Raw genomic sequence first — 17126 nt, 5'->3', positions numbered from 1 at the left:
AAACTATGACAAAATACTTGTATTACTCTTTATTAGCAGTATTTTGGAAGTGGTAACTACATCCCTCTAATTTACAACAGTAACATTCTATTGACATAATTAAAATTACACATGGAAAGTAGGTAGATGCATATTGTAAAAAAAAAATACAAATATAATTTGATAAAAATTGATAAAAATGATAACTCACGTCGCAAACTATTAAATTAGCACCTGACGAGGAGCGGCTAAGTAGCAGGGGCGATGGTTCCTAACCAACTCGATTCCTATCGGGTTACCTTTTAAAAATCCACGGAACTTATAATTTAACATACTCAGTCAAAAACACATTCAGACTAAAAAAACACGGGTTACCTAAGAGAAAATTTCAGTCTTCGCTATTGCTAAGCACAGTTTGTTATATTCAAACTAATGTGATTGTGAAAGTGAAATAAAGTCGAAAATTAATAAACATTTCATTATAGTAAGTTAGTATTCAACTTTAATTCAACATTAATATTATCCATATTAATTAAAGAGTAACTAAAAACCTTATTGAGGACCTCGTCATTTGCTCGCCAGCCTTTGGACATCAGGTATTGGGATTTTTCATCACAAATTATTATAGGGTAGTGAAAATGATTTTGACCTGACACCTTAATACATTCGGCTGGTGTGGTGTCTTTGAAACGAAAGATGTTCATGTTGCAATTATTCAAGACCTTCTGACACAAATATTTACTTAAAAGTCCTTTTATATAATTTCTATTTCCATCAGTTTCCATACAAACTTAATGTTTGAATATGTTAAGGTGCCATGTACAAATAATTCGGACATATACCTACCTACTAATTTTAGTATATGTAGTCCAATTTTTATGAAATAATCTAAAGTTAGTATAATCGGATGCAATCCTTATGACGTCTCAGCAATAAGCTAGTGTCACGTAGTGTATGCAAAAATCAAGAACTGAGGGAAGATGGCCTTGCCGCCGCATCCCTGCGTTACCGCTGGCATCTAAAATCTTGTATCGTAATGCTAGTCTAAAACGTCATAAAGATTGCATCATACTATACTAGCGACGTGAGTACATACAAACAGTAATTGAACAAGATTTCAAAATACATACCACAAAAAATGCATTTATATTATCACTATGGTAAGACATATGGACAAGCTAAGGTTTATTTACAATATTCTATCTTTTTTTAATACACTAACATTTAATAATTAAAATCAGAATAAGTGTAAACAGTATATTTTATTCATATTTCACTTTCGATTTATAATTATTTTAATTTTAAAAGTCTTAGCATGATTAGGAATTAAATCAATTTCTAATTAATTGTTTTGATACAGCAAAGATTTATTAATATTAAACATGAACTTAATATTATGCTTAAAACATTCATCAATGAATGATGATTTTGAATGAATACTTCAGTAGCATGTTTTAAATGAAAATGAATGTTCATTCACAAAAACTCCCACAGTTGGAATGTGGCAATCTATGATCAATATCATTATTGGAAAGTTCATAATACCATCTTACAAGACCGGGTTTACGCTAAGAGTGATTAAAATTGACAAAATTTGAATTTATAATCAACTTATATTATTTAGCATTTAATTTATGACAACAAATATACAAGATTGTGACATAATAGTTATATAATTTTTATTTTTTTTTACATTTTGTCTTTTATATATTTTTTTATCTTTCATTATTTTACATGGCATGTATGTTTTATTGTAAAAACAAATAATCAACATTCTATCCATAATAATGACCAATAATGACATGTTCCTATTGTTTATGTAGCATTTATAAATATTAATAAAAAAAAAAGTGTGTTAGCTTCGATGCACGAATGGAGTTTACTCTTTCAGATCGACGTGTCTAAATTACTGTATGTTGCCCCGCAGCATACATTATGAAGGTACGTCTCAATACTAACGCCTGAAAAGTGAAAGGTGCGCAACCGAGGTGCAGCAGGCCGCGACGTGCGTGCCCGAACGCATGTGCACGCTGTGGGCAGCAGCGCACGGTGAAAGGTGCGCAGAATAGGTTGCGCACAAAAAACGGAACGCTGCCATTCGTTCATCCAATTTTACTGCCCATATTTTTTTCAAACGGGGGGCTATATATCGTTTCTTAAGGAGGAAACTCTAAAAAATATTTTTTGTTTCGTAATGTAAACCCGGCACTTAGGTACATAGTAGCGTAAATAATAATTATGAATGTATGCGAACATATGGCAGTGCTTTGTAAGTGAGAAATAGATTTAAAAAATTTTGATCGTCACATATTTTATTTACTACTGATACAAGTTGATTCTTGATAGTTACATTTAAAAATTGCAATCCTTTTACAAATAATATGGCAAGCAGATTTTGTTTATTGTAAACACTTGTAGTTTAAATATTTAATTATTATATTTATAATATTTAATATCTTATACTTACCTATATATTATGCAAGAGTGTATTATGCACTTACTCCTATTAAATTGTATGAAAGACGAATATTGTAAGAGTAAATGCACAAGACACTATTATAATTTATACAATTTATTTGTGTATATCGCTAAATATAATTCTCATTTTTTATTTTTCTCAAAGCTAAAACATTTATGAATTTAATGTTTAATTGTACTTTTTCAAGGAAATGTATACTTTACTTTACCAACTATCACTAAATTTTAATTAGGTTCTCAAGTGGTGGAAGCACAGAGCATGCAATGAAATTCTTCTCATTTTATATAATTTCTTTTTAAAGAATATTTGCCATATATTTTTTTTAATATGACAAATATTCCAATTCCCCTCCAATTAATCGGGAAAGACTGCGCTAGGAGTGGGTACGACAATAGACCAACGGGGCAGGGATCAAACCATCACCCCTCGGTGATAAGTCCGACCACTCTTATTGTTGAGCTATTGAGGCTATTTATTCCAACTAACCAGCATTGGACTTAACTTCATATCAACTTTCCTATAACTAGGGAGGCCTGTTCCTGAATTGGCACGTTTATAATAGGCTATAATGATGACTTGTTAGCACTAGTGAGTAAAGTGAAAATGCATGGCCTATCATAAAATAATAATATTATATTACACAACAACTTATCGAGACTGTTTCTGACAAAAACCAAAATTGTTTGCAAAATGTCTTTTCTAAAAGTGTGTCTCACTTGGCATAATTGTATTTAATGTGTTTCAAAATGTATTAGTGTCTGTTTAAGATGTATTTTATGTATTTTTCACTTGGTTAGATTTGTGTTTAGGAATATCCTTGTTTATAGTGTCACTTGAGAGGATTATATTTACATGTGTTTGGAAATATTTTCATGTTTTTTGCAAGTATTTTATGTTACGTTTGTTTCTTAATTTTTTAAATATTTCTTGTGTGTTTTACTATAAGTATATCAAACATATTTTTTAAATGTTGTCATGTGTCACATAAATTGGTTAACCAAGTTTGGCGAACCTCATGAAAATATTTCCATACTATAAATACATATTAAAAATATATATTGTGTCACTTAGTTTAAATATTTTCACGTGTGTTGCGGAATGTCCTCGTGGTTATTTGTTAGTATCATTTGGTTGCATTTCACATGTGTTTTGAAATGTATTGCATACTGTATTTTCATTGTGTGTTCAGGAATGTCCTTGTGTCACGCCTACTTACATTTGACATGTGTTTAAAAATGTCTTCATCAACTATTTATAGGAGTATTTCACGTTCACTCAGGAATGTCCTTGTGTAACACTAGTTTGTATTTCACATGTGTTTTGAAATGCTCTTATGTGTACTGCATTATTCAACTGTATATTTAACGTGTGTTCTACAATGTCCTCGTGTAACACTTCTTTACATTTCACACGTGTTTTGAAATGTTCTTATGTGTACTGCATTATTCAACTGTATATTTAACGTGTGTTCTACAATGTCCTCGTGTAACACTTGTTTATATTTCACATGTGTTTTGAAATGTTCTTATGTGTACTGCATTATTCAACTGTATATTTAACGTGTGTTCTACAATGTCCTCGTGTAACACTTGTTTACATTTCACATGTGTTTTGAAATGTTCTTATGTGTACTGCATTATTCAACTGTATATTTAACGTGTGTTCTACACTGTCCTCGTGTAACACTTGTTTACATTTCACATGTGTTTCGAATTGTTCAGTGTATTGCATTATTAAAGTGTATTATTTAATGTGTTCTACAATGTCCTCGTGTAACACTTGTTTATATTTCACACGTGTTTTGAAATGTTCTTATGTGTACTGCATTATTCAACTGTATATTTAACGTGTGTTCTACAATGTCCTCGTGTAACACTTGTTTACATTTCACTTGTGTTTTGAAATGTATTTATGTGTTGTTCACTTGCATGTGCACGTGTTGGGGAGCGTCCTGGGAGCGCCTCAGTCGTCCTAGCTGCGGTTGACGGAGGAGAGCACGTTGGCCTTGGCGCGGTCGGTGGCGGCGGCGGCGGCCTCGCGCATCTCTTTGAGCGTGTGCGCCATGGGCGCCATGGGGTGCGCGGGCGCCTGCCGCGGGAACATGCTGTGCAGGACGAAGTTGAAGCCGTTCACCTGGCGATCATAAATATACATGTACCAGTGGCGAAGGATGAAATTTTGACGAAGTTTTTCCATCTCAAAGAAAAGGAAATTCATATCGCTTGATACAATGGTTTTGGCGACAGACTCTCCTCTCTGTCGTCTAATGAAGTGTGAGGCACGATGTCGTGTAGAAATCGAAAGGGGTGTGGATTTTCATCCTCCTCCTAGCAAGTTGCCTGCTTCCATCTGAGATTGGATCATCGCTTACCCATCAGGCGAGATTGTAGTCAAAGGGCTTTAATTTGTAAAGAATAAAAAAACAATAATAAGTTTTGGGGCATTTCTGTAACAAGCGGTTAAGGACTCAGTTATCGTTATTTCCGAATCCCGAGGTGTAGGTTCACAATTTAAAATAATCGAAGAAATCAATGTTATGTAATATACCACGAACAATTACCAATCCCAAGGTACTGGAATGGCGACCCCGCACTGGAAAGCACAGTGTTGGTCGACCCCCCAGTGGACTGAGGATATCAAGCGGGTTGCAGGGAGCCGCTGGATGCTGGCGGCTCGAGACCGATGAGCTTGGAGGTGACCTATGTCCAGCTGTAGACGTCTATCGGCTGACAAGGTAACCACGAACCTGCGTCATGTCCCACATTGCATTGTGTTGACTGTACTCGTATGTGTCGCGCACTCAACTCACCATCTGGTTGCAGTTCTTGCGGAACCGGTCGAGGCCGAAGGCGCGGATGGCGCGCGAGAAGCCGAACACCTGCGAGTCGATCCACGCGCAGCGCCGCGCCACCGTCTGCCCCGCGCCCGCCGGCCGGTACTCCACGCGCTCCACCACGCTCTGGGGACAGGCACATACTGTACTCCACGCGCTCCACCACGCTCTGGGGACATGAGCATCGTCAGTAACAGCACCATCAAACGGAATATTGGAAAAACTGCAGGAAAGACTGAAATGGAACCTTTTATTGCAACGAGTCATAATCATCATCATCAAGCATTGTGGGAGAAATGGGGGTCCACCTACACTGCGCTTACCGGTGCCGAATCGTTATTTCAGCACCTTGTGATTTACATTGAAATCGCAAAGTGCCATAATAGTAGGGGAGCCCGGGATGCTAAATTTGCAGTTACTACATCATTGGAATCGCTTAGATTGGGTAGATTAGATGATAGAATAAATAAATGGTTATATAATTTTTTCGCTTTCAGCGGTGGGAAAAATTGTACAGACTTTAAAAACAATTGTTACTTTGGCTTACTGAAATCATCAGACAACATGAGCGATTATTCAGGAGACTATTTCATTCAAAATAAGTATATAAATAACCGCAATCGTGGCTCAAAGGGTTTTTTGTAACTTTGGAACCCTCCCATTCCATTACGTGACGCTCAAATCGTCAGATTTTCGAAATGCACATCTTTTAGCTATCAACTCACGTACCTTATCTCAAACTGACGTGCTGCTTGAGTATTTCTGAAGTTAGTTTTTTTTTTGGTTGCCCCAATCGCACCCACTACTATTAAGGGCTCATACTTGATGGAGGTACTGAACAACGTGCTAGGTATACTCATTTACGTTCATCTGCAGCGCTCGAGTAACTGCAAAAATCCCCTCTTCGGCTCCCCTACTATAATTGTACTACTTATTATTCAAAATGTGATCCAAAATTCACCATAACTTTAGTGTATCCCAAATTCCTGGTGTAAGTGACCAAAACCTTCTTCTCTGGATCAACTATGCTCTCCTCTATTATCTTCACCGACTTCGCACTGAAGAACCTGATAGTAAAGAGGAACACGTGTTTTAGTCATCATTCTAATCAACTGATTCAATTTTCAATGGTTGCAAGATAATTTTGAAAATTAATCTTCATGTATTTTTTTTATTATGAAGAGTTTTAGTATCATCTATGGCTTCATTAACATTTTGATTAAGTCGAAAACTTGTGTTATGAACAGAAGGAATCGGAACTAACCTTCTTCCTCGGATATTAGGGCTTCAAAATTTATTTATTGAATATGTGTTCCTTAGTTTTTCAGTATCATGATTGCAAATATTGTCCATAACATTCTTAGCCACATACAAGTAAGTACCTACCTACAATTTTATCTCATCTTAAGCAGTCTACGTAATATTTACAAAAACAAGATAATCGTTAATATGGATTTAAACACTTTATTTTGATAAAAAATATCAAATTTCTAACTTATCAGTGACAAAATACCTTTATCCATCTTGATAAAAATATATTGAGGGGTAAATTCATAAAAATGGAGGTAGAAACACACCTACAAAAACACTAATATTTATTTATTATCGTATTTACGAGAATCTGATAGAGAGTGGTGATAACCAAACTTTTCTCATTTTATGAAAGCTGAAATGTTGTTAGCATTGGCAACTATCAACCCAAATTCGGCTCACTGCTGAGCTTGAATCCCAATGCGGATTAGCTGACTTTACACACGTAGAGAATTAAGAAAATCCTCTGGAATGCAGTTTTCTTCACGATGTTTTTCCTTCACCGTTTGAGACACGTGACATTTAATTTCTTAAAATGTACACAACTGAAAAGTTGGAGGTGTACGCCCCGGACCGGATTCGAACCCTCTGGAATTGGATGCCGAGGTCATAACCACTGGGCTACCACGGCTCACTGATCATGATCACTGAAATATACTTTGCCCAATTTTGTTTATGATCGATGATAATATTGTTTGTTTATTTTAACTGTAAACCTTGAAGGTGACCCCGCAATGTGTTTAGACAATTATCTACAGTACACTCAATGCCATATTAATGCAAGGTGAATCATCACAACATCAATATTTTTTACCAGACACTTAAAATAGATACAATATCACATGCTAACTTTCGTAAGGTGCGAATATCTTAGCATTGATTCACCAAGCAAAAGCCAGGCATGTCATGTGGCAGAGATTAATCACCGAGCAGTAGTGCTATTCTGTAACAATTTCCAATTTGTCTATACAGGATGCTCGGGTGCTCTATTTCCCATAACTTCAAGGTGTTGATGAGTCCACTGCATAACTAATATTTTTTATTACTTTACTTTTTCTTTATTTTTTCATACAAAGTAATTCAAATAATTCCGACTATCTGTTACATGGATAGTCGTAATTTCGTCGGACACGGCTTTATCTATCCATGCATTTTAAAAATACGTCAAACTTCACTACAACAGAGTTAAAAGCATGCGTATAAGGGACACATTTTAAGATCTATTTACAAAAGAAATATTATTTACCCCGAAAATATTAATTTTAGAATACATGTTCTTTGAACATTTTTAATTAATTTTCGCTAAAGAATATAACCCCAGAGTTATGGGAAACACTCCCGAGCACCCTGTAAATTTCTCTAATATCTATATTAGGCAGAGGGAGATAGAAACAAATTGGAAACTGGCACTGTAGAGTTTTGGATACCTGTCCCAATGTAGGACCTAATACAATAGAGATGATGACAGTTTTTCAAATTGTTTATAAATTAGGATAGTATGCTAATAGTAAAGCAATTTTGTAAAAGAAACAAGGTATCTGTGATCATTACTTTCGGAGCTACAGGGATTTAAAGGGTCAGATTTACGGCGCCGCCGCGAAAAACGCCCCATACAAAATGGTACGATTTAATGACGTCGTAGGTCATAATGATCGTTACATTTGTATGGGCGTTCGAACAAAATTATTAATATCTTTGTTATTTGTGCGTTTATGTTCATAGTTCACATATTGAAAAATGTAACATTTAATGCAAGAAAGATAAAACTATGAATTTTGATCAAATTACAATAAAAGATTTTTAATAGATTTTGAAATTTTATAATCTTATTTAATTTCCAGACAATCTAGATAATCTGTAATTTAATTAGATGAAACCTTACTATACATATTTTTTTCCTATGGTAGTGTTTTGAATGTTATTTTCCTCATTGTATGCATTTGTTTATATAATTTTCCAGGACTGTGATTTCCTTACAAACTTTGATCAATAACATAATGATGTAACTTATTTTGAACAATTTGAAGTATATATATATAAACTATAATATGTAGTGGATATGACCTTTGCCTTTCTATTCGGAGGGCGTATCTTTAACTTTTCAGTTATGTGCATTTTAAGAAATTAAATATCACGTGTCTCAAATGGTGAAGGAAAATCGTCATATCTGTGAATTGTTTTAAGTCTGCCAATCCGCATTTGGCTAGCATAGTGGACTAGGGCCTAACCCCTTTTATTCTGAGAGTCTTGCTCAACAGTGAGCCTAATATGGGTTGTTAATGTTGACAATATATATTTAAGATTGCCTCAAGGATATTTTTTTCAAATGAAAAACACATCTAACCCCCTCCCATCCATCCATCAATTTCTGTGTTAGGGTAAAACAGGTATGGAAAAAATATATATTCACATTGGTAATTACTTTACAGAAAAATGTTGTCAGAGGGAAGATTTTATTTATTAGTACATACCTTTCCCCCCATTTGGGCACCCTGTTGGTCTTGGTTAGCAGTCGCTTTGTGTAAAGGCACCCATTCTTTACTTGTCGGCTGCAGGTGTCCTCTGATAGCACATGTGTGCTGAAACCAAGTTTACAATTACTATTGTTATGTACATTAAAATCGAAACATTACATTTACAGTGTTTCATTAAAGAAGTATTATTGAATTGATGCAATATATCATATGTTATATACATTTCTCTTTTGTTTTATGTATGTACTAGCGGACGCCCGCGACTTCGCCTGGAAATCAATGTAAATTTTCATCCTCTATTTCACCACTTTAGGGGTTGAATTTTAAAAATTTTTGAATCACATTGTATTTCATGATTTATCATAAAAATTTTAAAACTGTCTAAAAATGGAGGACTTTCCATACAAACTTTAACCTTCACCCCCTTCTATTTTTATTTTAGGGCAAAAATTACCCTATGTTTTGCTCCAAGGTCCTATTTACTATTATACCAAAATTCAGCTCTATTAGCTCAGCCGTTTAGCTGTCAAAAGGTAACAGACAAACAGACAGTTACTTACAGTTATATATTATAACTACAAAATTTTTCAATTTTGTGTTACACTCACATCTTTTTTGTTTTTTACTTATTTAAAAAAAAAGGTCGGCATTATAAATTTTGTCTATATCTCCTCTAATTTTTTTACCCAACTGTCAAGAATGGTTTATAAATTACTCATGTAATTCTAATGGGGTTTCATTATTTTAATCCATACTTCTGAAGAAAACTAAGAATATACTTAAAGTTTCCTTAAATGACTTGCCATGTCTTGCATGATTCACCAAATGATTAGACATACAGATTGCAGAAAAATATACAAGTAAGCTAATTAAGTAATCCTATTATAATTATGCAATATTTCAAAATTAACAATTGACTAAACAAGATATTTAAACCTGTTGTAAAGTTATCTGTACATAAATAATGTTCAAGTTTGTCTGTTTGTATTAATAAGGCAAATTCTAAATAGGCATTAAGAAACTTATTTTAGGCTATATAACATCTATCAACGGTGTTGCAGGGAGCCGCTGAATGCTGGCGGCTCGAGACTGTTGTGCTTGGAGGTCCATGCAAGAGGCGAGCTCGGCTGGATGGAATAAATCCAGCGGGAACCTACACCGGAGTGATCCACGCACAACGCCAATCACATGGTAATCACATGATAAGTGCGGAAACGGACCAGAAGAAAGAAAGAAGAAGAGGCCTATGTCCAGCAGTATCGGCTGATAAGGTAACATCTACCCTCAGGCACTCACATTAGGAAAATCTGCCCTGTGAAGAACATTGATCCAAAACATATATCTTATACAACAGCCTCCTACAAGGTGAACTGACCAGATTTAATGTAATCATCATACAATGATTATTTTTGACCATTTTTATTGAATTTATGAAGGTAATTATAGTTAAAGAATATTGGATTAATTTCACATACCTTTGTGGATTGGGATACCTCTTCCAATACCCCAGAGCGACTTGATCCCAGCTGAAGTTGAATATAGTTGTGTTTTCAAAATATCTTGCCATTTTTTTCAATAATATTTTTTATTTAATTTCAAAAGCAGAATATGTCCGGACCTCAGTTGTGCACCATTATTTGTTGCAGCTAAAACCTGTTAAAGAGTAGTTCTATTTTCAAATGTAATACAGTACAGTCACAGATTAATTAAAAATAGGCAGATGGAGCGCACAGACAGTGTTGTAGCCCCACTAAATACAAAATTAAAAAATGAAAACATTCTCGAGTCTGTACGACACAAAGGGTTGCATTAGTAACTTTCAATATTATTCAAGAAAAATGGTGTTTTTAAATATTAGAGAGGCAAAAATTTAAATAAAAAGAGGTTCTAATGTAACAATATATTTATTAACAAGACAATTATTTATTAATAAATCATTAACTTAATAATAAAAATTGTCTGGTTTTGGGCTACTATTTGTCATAAAACAAAACTTCAAGCGGGTAAAAGAGAATTAAATTTAAATGGATAATCATTTCTTAAACTTTATTTAAGGCTAAAAAATAACTGAAATGTAAGTAATAAAATAATACAAAAGTAAAGATATGTATTTTTCTAACTTATTACTTAGATCTAATCTTAAAATAGATTTTCACTTACCTAATTAGATTATACTTACTATGTATTACATAAAACTGAATTTAGGTCGATTGATTACACATCAGCATTAAAGGACAGTTACTATAAATTCGTATAACATCAATTTCGTTTAAAAACACAAAGGAATTGAGGTATGTGGATGCAGTCACGTACTTTGTCCAATCGAATTTGAATATTAATTAAGGTCGAATGCATTTTAATAAACAAACCCATGTTGTCAAGAAAAGTTGTATAACAGCTTTTACAGCATTTACAGGTTACTTGAAATCTAAAAACTAATAAAACAACTCAAAAACTCAAGATGTTGTAGTAAATACTAGTTTTTTTTTTGCGGAAATGTAAATTAATCACATAATCACCTTTTGCCGGAGTTGTAAAATGCTGTTTATTAATACGAGAGACTCCGCCAAGAATGTGATACTGCGCCTTACGACAATTATTTTGACCGTTTAATGATCGATTTCTCCATAAACCACATGTTATCATTCATATTTCCAGGTGTTTTTGATAAAAATTTTGTTAAATTTATTCACACTTCACAGATGACCACACTAAGAAATTTGATCTTGGACAGTTGATCACAGATTATTAGATGTTGATGTTCCTTGGTTGTCAGTTGGACTATCTAATAATCTGTGGTTGGACTTGGACTAGGGCAGGGAAGTAAATACGATAGTCGATAGTCGAGTCGATACGAATATTTCCTAGTTATACACAACTAGTGGACGCCCGCGACTTCGTCCGCGTAAAAATTGATGTAAACTTCTCTACCTCTACCTTACCATAGAAATTTTGTATTATCTCCGAAACTATATAACTAATTAACATACTGTAAAGGGCAAATCTTATCTCTATAATATCCTTGTGATTATTAAATAATTTATTTTGATAAGGATTTAAGTTTAGTTGTGTAAATAATGACGTAAACCTTAGTTTAAAATTTAAATAATTTATTAAAGTACTAAAGGTACTATATCTGCTAAAATATAAAAGATAGATATATGGTGTCGCGAACTTTTTTGTAGAACTTTTAAAGGTTCAAAAAGCCTCCATACATTTATTTGAGTTATACGCAATGGTTGAGTCAGCGCATGCGAATAAGTAATTTTTTTGGTCCGACCTGTAAGAGAAAACCAGCGATAACTCAGTAGTTATATATGATAGAAATATAGCCTATAGCACTCCCCGATAACGTAGCATTCTACTGGTGAAAGAATTTTGAAAATCGGTCCAGTAGTTCCGAAGATTACCCCATTTCAAAGAATTGTTACAAACTTACAAACTTTACCTCTTTATAATATTTATACATACACAATGATCGATTCGCAGTTGATATCTCGATATCGATTGCTCGTAAATAAAATAAAAAATAATTAATATTCAGCCACTCGTTCTTTAATTTTTTTTTGTTTTTTTTTTTTTTGTAAACATCAAATTATTGAATATTTACTATATCGACTTTAATTAAAAAAATAAATATTGTATTCAAATAAGTAGGTATAATAATAGGAGAGTAATTTATATGTTACATCGTTTCTTGATTTTACTAAAGCTATTTTTTTAACTCTCTAAATGTCGTCAATTTGTAAAGTGGTATAATAATTAATTACAACATTTCTCATATACTGTATATCCATATCGAAAAGAATCGATTTTTACATTCAAGTAACTTTAAAAGCACATCCTTATTCTATGTTACCAAATGACAGATTATAATAATGTAGAGTTAGTATAATTTATGGTCTACTGAATCTTGCCTAAAGGCCGTACAGACTATTTTAGTATTTTAGTCGAGTACGAACAATTTTAGGGCGGTAGGTAAATCCAAAAATTGTTCGTACTCTAAATAAAGCCTCAAGGTTACCTATCTAATGTTGTAAAAATAATAATTTTTTTTTCGTGTTCAGTAAGCATGTGGGACCATTACGGCGACACCGGAGGGTTTGGGCGAGCGCGGAAGCATCGCCTGATGAGACCCGAAGGCTGAAATAAAGATAGAGGACGGAACGGCTCTCTAAGAGCGTCTCCTATGACACTCGGACCTCGGCTTAGAGGGCCATTCAGGAGCGTGTAACCGTGACCTGAGTGAATCAGTCCGGACGCCCCCGAGATCGTGAGTTAGAAAACCCACGTCCGGGTGACGTTAGAAACGTTCCATTGTCCAAGAGTTTCCACGGCAAAAGGAAACATGTAACTCTAGGACAGAGAGGCATATTTGTGACAATAACAATTGTGTCTGTTTTCTTCAGAATTAGCTGAAACCGGCAGCTTATTCTGAAGAAAACAGACACAATTGAATTCACTCATTTTGATGGCCTCCGTGGCGCAGTGGTATGCGCGGTGGATTTACATGACGGAGGTCCTGGGTTTAATTCCCGGCTGGACCGATTGAGGTTTTCTTAATTGGTCCAGGTCTGGCTGATGGGAGGTTTTGGCCGTGGCTAGTTACCACCGTACAAACAAAGACGTACGGCCAAGCGATTTAGCGTTCCGGTACGATTTCGTGTAGAAACCGAAAGGAGTGTGGATTTTCATCCTCCTTTTAACAAGTTAGCCCGCTTTCATCTTAGATTACATCATCACTTACCATCAGGTGAGATTGTAGTCAAGGGCTAACTTGTAAAGAATTAAAAAAATCACTCATTTGAACTCAGTTTTATGCAAAGGTTTTATGCTATCTGACGGTCTGTCATTTCGGAATATTACTTACTTACTGTATTGGGTAGATATACACAATCGGTCCGAGTGAAATACACCGTAAAGTGAATGCAGATAAAATGAAAATAGCACTGTGTCATCACACAAATTCCCATTAGAGATTAGAGAATGTCCAATAGCCCAATTATACCGCGATAGTTTCCCATTGTGTTGAAACACTGATGTTTTTAGATTAACTATAAAATTAGGATCGAGTCCAATTGATGGAACATGCCAGCGTTTTCTGAATTCCACAATAGTCGATTTTGAAATCAGGTATTAGAGCTAGCTGGCCTATTCACTAATTTAGTCTTCATTTACAACCTATTTAGAAAAACATAAAATCAACTGAGAAATGTCATTTACCTACTGTATGTTATCCGCGAAGTGTTGTCAGTAGGCACTGTATGATACTGTATGGCACTGTATGACACTGAATAAATGTACAAGCTGCGAAGCCATAATGATAAATATGCATTTTGCATAATAACTTTAACGATCATTAATAGATTTACATTATAATGACCGGCATCGGGATTTGTTGAGGACTCTGCGTTCGAAATTATAGAAGAATATATATACCCAGGACACACAGTCCAGTTATTTTAATTTTAAAAGAATAAATATATATTTTTAATATGACCAATATTCCCATTCCCCTTCAATTAGTCGGGAAATACTGTGTATTTGTACTGGATTGAACCACCACCCCTCGGTGATGAGTCCAACCGCTCTTAACATTGAGCTATTGAGGCTATAGGTTAGGTAGGCTGATAAGGTAAAGTAAGGTAAGGATCATCGATAGCATAACGTGCATTCAGAAGCACGGTTGTGTAACCAACTTCCCAACTTGAGATTTTTTACTTTTTTTTTTCAAAATAAAGAAAGCTCTATATTTCGTAACCCCTTCCAGGACTGGAACCCAGGAGCTCGTGATCCAAAACCACATGATCCAAAACGAGGCTTGTTAAACTCGTAAGTAGAAGAAATAAAACGTCAAATATATTATTAATAAAAAGTCGGAGAAAATCGACACATTTCCAATAGTAAAGCTCGAGTAACAAGTGTACACGAGTGTATGAACGATTTGTTCTCAAGGACGAAAACATAAACCTTTGAATTTATATGCGCGCGTTTATAACACCTCCCGGCTACAGAATTATTTATTCCCTGCTGCATTTTGCGAGGAAAATTTACGAAAATTTATTAAAAAAATAGTATATTTTCATCATTATGTTACTTATATTTTAACGGCGCACTACGGGCTCGGGCTTCCTTATTGAAGATGGGATATAGAGTCACGATACTCGCCACGCTGCTTCAATGTAGGTTGGCGGGTTAGGATAATAGTGTTTGATTATTTAACGATCTCTGTCAGATATTAATAATATTCTTTTTACTACTCTTAAAATGATAACAAACAAGAAATTAACTTTAAAAATTACAAATTGTACAGTGACTAGCCTAGACTTTGGATCGTACTGGGTTCTAGTCCTATGAAATAGATCAAATAGGAGAGTACTACTAGTGGAATTTATTTTTTCACAAATCCCTCGGGACCCATGGATTTTTGCGGGATAAAAAGTAGCCTATGTGTTAATTCAGGTTATAATATATTTCAGTACCATATTTCAGCTAATTTGGTTAAGTAGTCGAGGTGTGAAAGAGCAACAAACATTCATATCATCAAAATCATCAGAGTTCGCAAATCTCGGGAAACTGTGGTTTTTTTTCGGGATAAAAAGTAGCCTATGTGTTAATTCAGGCTATAATATATCTCAATACCAAATTTCAACCAAATCGCTTCAGTAGTAGCGGCGTTAAAGAGCAACAAACATCCAAACAAACATCCAAACATACACCTAAACATCCAAACAAACTTTCGCGTTTATAATATTAGTAGGATTTCCTTACACATTAATATTATTATTCCTTACACATTAATAATATACATTATAAGTATTTTTATATGTAGGTAGACAAATCAAAAAATCTACATTTTATATCATACTAGCAGACGCCGCGCGGTTTCACCCGAGTGGTTGTCGTTTCATTGGAAATAAGCTCTCATTCGCACGAGAGTTCAAATATAGTATGAATATATAGGGGATAATATAAAGCCAGCAATAGTATGGCTTCCCAGGAGTGAAAATATTTTTTCAAATCGATTCAGTAGTTACCCTATTCATTGCAAATAAACAAACAAACAATCAAATCTTTCCTCTAATATTAATATACTCGTAGATGATGAGTACATTCGATAGTACCTAATATGAGTCTCTACGGGAAACCGAGGCTACGCAGTGATTTCTCAGCAAAGTAAGGAAAGATTATCTTTCAGTTGGATTAAGTTTTAACACGGTTAATAGCTAATGCAGTTACTCGTATTTCAGTATGTGTTCTCATTCTAACTAAACGGTAAGGTATGAACATTTTCAGATTTAGTTTGGGAGATTTAACAAAAACAAACAAACGTTCCAAATTGAGTACAAACTTGTAAAAACTGAACAACTGTTTTCAGAGAAATCCCGAAATCGAACCCGTATCTTTGCCAAGACAACGTAGCCAGTAGACGAATGAGGTGAAAGCTATATGAATTACATTGACGCGTTTATTGCCTCCAGGAAAAGATTTACTCAGTTCCTTATTGCACTTAGCTACGGTGGATTCGTTCACGAAAATCAACGTTTTTTCACCATGACTCGCCTTCAAAAACTACACTTGTGAAAATAAGTGATAATTTTCCTTTGTCGTAACATCCATTGCGGGTTTAGTATGAAATTGTTTGATTTTACTGTTGTGTTGTCTTTGGTAAGCCAGCAATGGACTACGTGATAAGTTTGCGATAGTTACGGGAGGTGTAATTGGTGTAAGGTAACGCTGAACGTTACAAAGTGCGAGCCTTTTGTCTGGATTAAGGTGTTGTTTTGTTAGCGAGTTAATTTTTACTGAATTTTTTTTTAAGTAACATTTGCCTGATATTCCAATAATTAATGGTTAGTGACGATGCGTTCCGCCATACAAATATGAAGTTTTAGTAAATGGGTCTATAGAAAGGGTAAATATTTAGTTTTGTGTGAAGAACCCCCGACTTTTAAGACTAAGGTTAATAATTCATATTGTCAGTAAAAAAATATAGATAAAATAAAACTATTAAATCCATATACCTACTAATAGTCTTTGATATAAACTG

The 17126-nt window shown here is 34.4% G+C and overlaps 1 protein-coding gene across 3 annotated transcripts; it reads right to left on the bottom strand.

Moving 5' to 3' along the window:
* Positions 1-14: 14 nt before the first annotated feature.
* Positions 15-11841, bottom strand: LOC112044649 (protein preli-like). Of its 3 annotated transcripts, none has more exons than XM_024080548.2 (6): positions 11596-11841; positions 10552-10729; positions 9074-9181; positions 6253-6358; positions 5268-5460; positions 15-4591 (listed from the first exon to the last, which is right to left on the bottom strand). In XM_024080548.2, the coding sequence occupies exons 2-6, from the start codon at positions 10641-10643 to the stop codon at positions 4368-4370; spliced, it is 723 nt and encodes a 240-aa protein (XP_023936316.1). In that variant the 5' UTR covers positions 10644-10729; positions 11596-11841; the 3' UTR covers positions 15-4367. The 3 variants fall into 3 exon arrangements, with proteins under 3 accessions (XP_023936316.1, XP_023936321.1, XP_023936318.1); XM_024080553.2 differs by having other exon boundaries at positions 5268-5417; positions 11596-11836; XM_024080550.2 differs by lacking the exon at positions 11596-11841 and adding an exon at positions 11256-11541.
* Between the last annotated feature and the right edge of the window lie 5285 nt (positions 11842-17126).

Source organism: Bicyclus anynana, chromosome 21 (genome assembly GCF_947172395.1).
Source record: "Bicyclus anynana chromosome 21, ilBicAnyn1.1, whole genome shotgun sequence".
NCBI lineage: Eukaryota > Metazoa > Arthropoda > Insecta > Lepidoptera > Nymphalidae > Bicyclus > Bicyclus anynana.
The sequence above is the reverse complement of the archived record's forward strand: the minus strand, read 5'-3'. Positions and strand labels throughout refer to the sequence as shown.

What these genes read in the sequence shown, in the direction of transcription:
- LOC112044649 (XM_024080548.2), bottom strand. Translation starts at nt 10,643, where the DNA reads ATGGCAAGATATTTTGAAAACACAACTATATTCAACTTCAGCTGGGAT. An exon ending in GTGCCCAAATGGGGGGAAAG is followed by an intron (nt 6,359 to 9,073) that starts GTATGTACTAAT and finishes CTTTACTATCAG; the next exon opens with GTTCTTCAGTGCGAAGTCGG. An exon ending in GCAAGAACTGCAACCAGATG is followed by an intron (nt 4,592 to 5,267) that starts GTGAGTTGAGTG and finishes TATGATCGCCAG; the next exon opens with GTGAACGGCTTCAACTTCGT.